The sequence below is a fragment of the Leucoraja erinacea genome, chromosome 14 (assembly GCF_028641065.1).
Source record: "Leucoraja erinacea ecotype New England chromosome 14, Leri_hhj_1, whole genome shotgun sequence".
Taxonomy (NCBI): Eukaryota; Metazoa; Chordata; class Chondrichthyes; order Rajiformes; family Rajidae; genus Leucoraja; species Leucoraja erinaceus.
In genome coordinates, this window is record NC_073390.1 from 10,267,065 (window position 1) to 10,273,420 (window position 6,356).

At 37.6% G+C, this 6,356-nt stretch overlaps 1 protein-coding gene across 1 annotated transcript; it reads right to left on the reverse strand.

Moving 5' to 3' along the window:
• Positions 1-684: 684 nt before the first annotated feature.
• LOC129703782 (GPI mannosyltransferase 4-like) lies at positions 685-6,244 on the reverse strand. Its single transcript, XM_055646492.1, has 2 exons — positions 5,844-6,244; positions 685-2,309 (listed from the first exon to the last, which is right to left on the reverse strand). Exons 1-2 carry the CDS (start codon positions 5,959-5,961, stop codon positions 685-687), a joined length of 1,743 nt encoding a protein of 580 aa, XP_055502467.1. The 5' UTR covers positions 5,962-6,244.
• Between the last annotated feature and the right edge of the window lie 112 nt (positions 6,245-6,356).

Sequence of the window (6,356 nt, forward strand, 5' to 3'; positions counted from 1 at the left end):
CTGTCGTGCTACTTTGTATCAAAGTGTGCTGGAAGTCCATAGAAATGATTTTAACTGGAAAAAACATTTTAAATCCAAAGTTTTATCAAATCTTTGAACATTTTCATTAATAACTCGAGAAACAAAGCATCCATTTTTCAGATAAATAGATTTTGGACTCCAGTGGGGAAAATCAATATGTAAGAATGTTATCGTTGCCGCATAGATTTTTTGCGAATTTGTGATCACACACAAACAAATAAACACACAAATCCACAAACAAGATCAGAGTTTTAATAGTTATATGATAGATAGATAGATGTAATAACGTTATATGATTAAATTCCTGTGGCCAAATGTCCAACAGTGATTTAGAAATCTTGGTTAATTTCATATTAATAAATATTATAAAATTATTATTTCTTGTTACAAATAGTCAAACTATTAATTAATTAGAAACCATTGGACCGTACATTGCTATTTGACTAATAATACAATGGGCATGAATTAAAATTGTGCTCAAACAGTTTGGAAGTCTGATATATTAACTATTTTTCTACTAACAATTTTTCTGCTGTCTAACATATTGAGTTCATCTAACAATTTATTTTTATTTCAGATTTCCAACATCTGCAATTCCAGCAAATTTGCAAAAGCATCACAATAGCAAACAGTATGTGAACATCAAAAATAAAGCAGACTTTCTTATGTTTTAGAATTATTTTCCTTTATATACACCTTGAAAATGTAAAGACTCAGCTGCATCAATATATCCTTAGAAAAAAGTTTAGACATATCAGGAGGATCTTCCATGGACAAATGAGGGAAGAAGGATGCAATAGATTTACACCGAAAGTTACAAAAAAGAAAGACGTTTTCAACAGTACCAGGTGCAATGATATACATATTCATTCGGTTGTTGTCAATAGAAGAAAAAGTGTCAAGTAATTTATTCACTGTGCTGTTGAGCACAGAAATATCAGATCCTCCCAGATCAATGATTCTGACAGAGTCTTGATCTGATTTGACATTCAGGAGATGTCTAGGAGGCATATACGTGTGATAAAATATCAAAATGTATTCTTCCTGATTAACTACAGGATCCTTGAAATGGAGAGCTTTCTCTAAATAGGAAATACAAGGAATCAGCCCACCCTGGTGTAGGTAGCCAAAATATACTGAACACAGGATGTTAAAAACAACACTTACTAATTTCCATTTCGATATCTTATGTTTTATAGCACAGTGAAGAACAACTGGTACAATAAGTGGACTAAGAAACCGTCCTTCCTGATGACAGAAAAAAGAAAGAATGATCACAGGAACAAAATAAACTAGAATTAAATATTCAGTTATTAATAGTGTAACAGGAAACACCATCAATAATCTCTGTTCAAATTGCTGTCTCTTTGGAGCAAGACTTTTAGCCCCACGTGTAAATTTGCTGAATATGATTTGGATACCAGATAGTACAGCTGACAAATGAAGAGTACCAAACAGCATAAGACTATTCACGGTCAGATGTGTAAACCATGGATGACTCCCGTGTGTCGAAAGGTTTTCTGATTTCAAGTTGTACACAATGAAATTGAGAGGAGTTAAAGCTATATGTCGTCTTAGAGTAGCAATAAGCTTATGTACAGGATTTCCAGTATTCAACAAACAGGGAATGTCAGAAAACATTGCATCAAAATATAATGTATCTATCATAATGAACGTAAAAGTGGGTACAATTACAGATGAAAAAGTGCCAACAGCATTGCTCAAAATAGTTCTGAAACTGAACTGAAATGTGCCTTTTTGATCATGGGAAAGCCACAGGAACATGGGCACTAATGCATAAACAATGAAGGTGGGCCTATTGAAAAATCCTGACACTAAAACAATCCCGATAAGACATTTATTCTTCTTTCTGTTCTTTTTTCCAGCATCTGATGCCACATTTGTTTGCTTTGTGTCTATAGCCACTAGCAACAGCAGCAATGCAAACAAAGCTGCTTCAATGGAATTTGAAAATGTCCTGGTGTGAAAAACCAACATCACATGAGAACTACTCAACAGGGTTAATGCATTCCATGGATCTAAATTCCAGAGACACGCTAAATGGTATACAGAGTAGTCCAAAATAAAGGACAGGCACGTCAGATAAAGTCTGGGGAAAACCAACAAAGTATAGCTGTTTATGATGTTGCCAAAGAGGCCAACATTTTGTAAAGTTTTAAGTATTGTGAATGAAAACCCTGCTGTGACCAATGGGAAAAGAACTGTCCTGCTGGGGTAACAAGTATTGAATTCCCAAGGGTGGAAGGTTTTCAAGTTCAAAATGTCACCTGTAAAGAAAGCATAATGAGCTTGAAATTAACATAAATGACTTAATACAACATATTTGATTATTTAAGAAAATGCAGTGGTACATCATCAGTTCTGCTTTTAGAAAGATCTAGATGGAGAGAGATCTGAATGCCGTAATGCATTATTTACAAAAGGCTAGCAGAATGCTAGCAGAATGTTATTGCTTTTTGCAAGGTGAACTGATTAGAAAAGTAGGGTGCTTTTTTAGTTCAGATTATTTTATAGATACAACGCAGAAACAGGCCCTTTGGCCCACCGAGTCCAAACCGCCCAGCGAACCCTGTCCCTATACTAGGGATAATTTACAAATAAAAAAAACCAAAGCCAAATTAATCTACAACCTGTATGTCTTTGGAGTGTGGTAGGAAACCGGAGAACCCGGAGAAAACCCACGCGTTCACAGGGAGAACGTACAAACTCTGTACAGACAGCACCCGTAGTCAGGGTCGAACCTGGGTCTGTGGCGCTTTAAGTCAACAACTCTACATCTGCATCACCATGCTGCCCTTGCGTTTATGTTTATTTACATACACCACATCAGGAGAACCGCACAGTATTGATCTTCTTATTTAAGGAAAGATGTAAACTCATTGGCAGCAGTTCAGGGGTTTAAGAGATTGTTACCAGAAAGGGCAGGTTGTGTAATGAGTAAAGGTTGGATGGGCTTTGCTTCAGATGAAGCCACTGGAGTTCAGAAGACTGAAGGTCAACTTAATTGAAACATACAAGCTCTTGAGGGTTTTTGACAGCATGGGTATGGAGAGGATATTTTGTCTTGTGGGAGAATCTCGAACTACGGGGTTATATTTAAAGTTAAAAAATAAAGGATTGCCATTTGCGATAGAAGTCAAATAATTTGTTTTCTCTCAGAGAATTGAGAATCTTGAAAACACACCAAAAAACTCAAAAGGTGTAATGATGGGTCAATGCTTTCTGAATGGGCTTCACCTTCGCCAGCTTTTTGAAAGAAGTAGAGGCTGATAGACTGTCAGTAATTAGGTTGGAGTCAAGTCACTAGTTCAGCATTGAAAAACATGAGGGCGTTCAGACAGCATGGGTATGGTATTTTGTCCGAACTACGGGTTATATTTCATTGCCATTTGCGATAGAAGTCAAATAATTTGTTTTCTCTCAGAGAATTGAGAATCTAACCTAGATGCGAATTTTACGCACTTACAGCACCATGGCGTTTGACACATATCCTCGAATTACGCACTTCCTCAAAAAGAAACCTGCTGCTAATATTATCAAAGAACCACACCACCCAGACCACACTGTCAGTTTGTTGCTTCTATTGGGAAGAAGGTACAGAAGCCTGAACCATTATCTCCAAGTTCAAGAACAGCTTCTGCCTCTCAAACATTGGACTCTTGAATCACACTGCATAACCTTATCCATCACCATACCTCAGCAATTAATCACTATGGAGTTTTTATAGGTTGCACTACTTACTTTGGTTTGCACTTTATGGTCTGGTTACTTAATGTTACTGATAATTTATTTATATTCATTGGTTGTGCTTTTGTTTCATGGCACAGGAAAGCTGCAGCAAGTAAGAATTCCATTGTTCCAGTGCAGATGACAACTAAACACTTTTGACTTCTGAGTCTTTTAAATGTTGTTATTTTATCTGCCTGAACAACTTACTAGTTGATTCCACAACCCTCTTATAATTTTATGCACCTCTATAAAATCGACTCTTAATCTCCTGTGCTCGAAGGAATAAAATCCTAAACCTTATTGATAAACAATGGGGTAGGTATGTTTCTGGAGTTTAGGTTATATTCAGAACAGCCATGAGCTTGTTGAATGTCCTTCTGTCTTTGATGGTAAAGTAGTTTATGGACAGAAAAGAGCAACGGGAGGTAGCACGTTTAAGGGTCATGTTGATGCTTTGGCACCGACCGTGCAAGAGCTGGCTACTCTTGAAAAGGAGGCGCAGTCGTCTTTCTTACAGTTTGGCTTTCTTCCCAACCAATTGTTCTAGCGCTTTTGATTGCAACATGCGCCTTAATTTAGTTCAACTAAGAAACTGACAAGTTACTAAACAACGTCTGTCCCTAAATGTCACTGGATCAAAATGGATTTAATTCTTTAAACATTACCACAACTAGCCACAGTAGAAAATGAAGCAGACTACTACTTTAATGGCTACCTCATCTCCACGCCTCAAAAAGGTTTATTTTATAGGCATTTAGCTTGATTCATAACTTATTGACTGCTGACAAATGCTTTGGTTTCCTAATCTGTCGGATCAGTATTTACAGCTGAATCACTCTGTTGAGGCAGAATTCTATGGAGGCTGAGGTATTAATAATGTTATCCAAGAACACTAAGATTCACAAAGTAATGTTAAATGCCGAACTTATTAAACAGTTACATTCTCTGACAAATTATGGATATACCAACATTTTATTATTTTATTGTAACATCTATTAATTTGGACATGTTAAACAAAGATCAAAACCCTAAGCTACAAAGTCTGCCATTATTGCATATTCTGCAGCTGGTGTAAATGGACCTGGATAAGGAAATGTTTGAGGGTGACATGACAGATTGGGAACCACCCTGGAAAATTTGGTTTTATAAATGTTGGCAGGAATTTAAAATAAGTGATTTGGTCTATGGATGGATGTGAGGAAGGTGTAGGGGGAAATGTGTTACATCTCTTGCAGTTGCAGGGGAACTACCTGGAGAAAGGTTGGTTTGGGTGGGAAAGGATGAATGAACAAAGGAGTATTCATGCATTGCCTGTTGGATTTCCTATTGTAATTATCTTCATCATCGAAGGTCAACGGTTCTCAAAACAAGTATAACTGTCCTCTCATGGAGGAAGCCTGTGCGTGACTTTGTTTAACTTGGGAAGACTGGTGCACAGCCAGCCACCACACGGTCCTTGGGTCAGAATCCAGTGACATGGAATCCAAGACGACCGGTGACCCTTTTCTGCTGCAGCCTTCATCCGCCTTCCCAGCCGTTGTGACGCTACACTAAAGTCAGCCATCATCCTCCGCCTGTTCCACCGTTGAGGTCCTGGTTGGGTTGCTCTTTGTCAGACCTTAATCTATCCTAAATGAGAGACTAAGCATATCTTGCGGCAACTTGCACTTTCAAAGACAAACTGTTCTTCGGTACACAAAAACTAATCAATATACGTTATGCCTGGGTTACGTTTTGGTTAATTATATAAACTATGATACTTGAATTGAAAGCAAGTAAATATTATTGGAATAAAGAATGACATAATAATTAAGGTGCTTCATTTTAAAATCCCTCATCAATTGAGATTTGCAATAGACAATGCCCCAGATGTGAGAATTGTTCAGTCTTAGCTGCTGGGGGTATAAACATGATATCTGGCATTTGCTTATTATACACAAAAAGGTATAATTCAGATCTAAGACATTATTATGCTTCAATAACACATAGTTTACTTCCAGAAGGAAACAAAATTAACATTTACAAAAAAGAATGCTTTGTATGAGTAGAAAGCAAAACAAACGATATTTTACCTGCCATAACCTCCGGAGACTGAAAAAATTCATCAGGGTGTATATAGCCTGTTTGTGGAGCCAAACACCATAGTATCCTGAACAGCCCAAAAGCCAGCCACATTACCTTGGGCTCCATCCAAAACAGTCACTGGAAAAATAGTAAGTATTACATTTTAATGATGATTCATTTAATATATAGGTCCACATGTCCAAAATCAATAAACCAAAAAGAACACGCTTCTCCAGTTTTGTTACTTAATTTCCATCCTCTGTCTGATCCACCCTGAAGCCCCTGTCATTGCTTTTAAATAGAACATAGAAAATACTGTAGGTGCAGGAGGAGGCCATTTGGCCCTTCGAGCCAGCACCGCCATTCATTGTGATCATGGCTGTTCATCCACAATCAGTGCCTGCCTTCTCCCCATATCCCTTGATTCCGCTAGCCCCCAGAGCGCTATCTAACTCTCTTTTAAAGCCAGTGAATTGGCGTCTACTGCCTTCTGTGGCAGGGAATTCCACAAATTCACAACT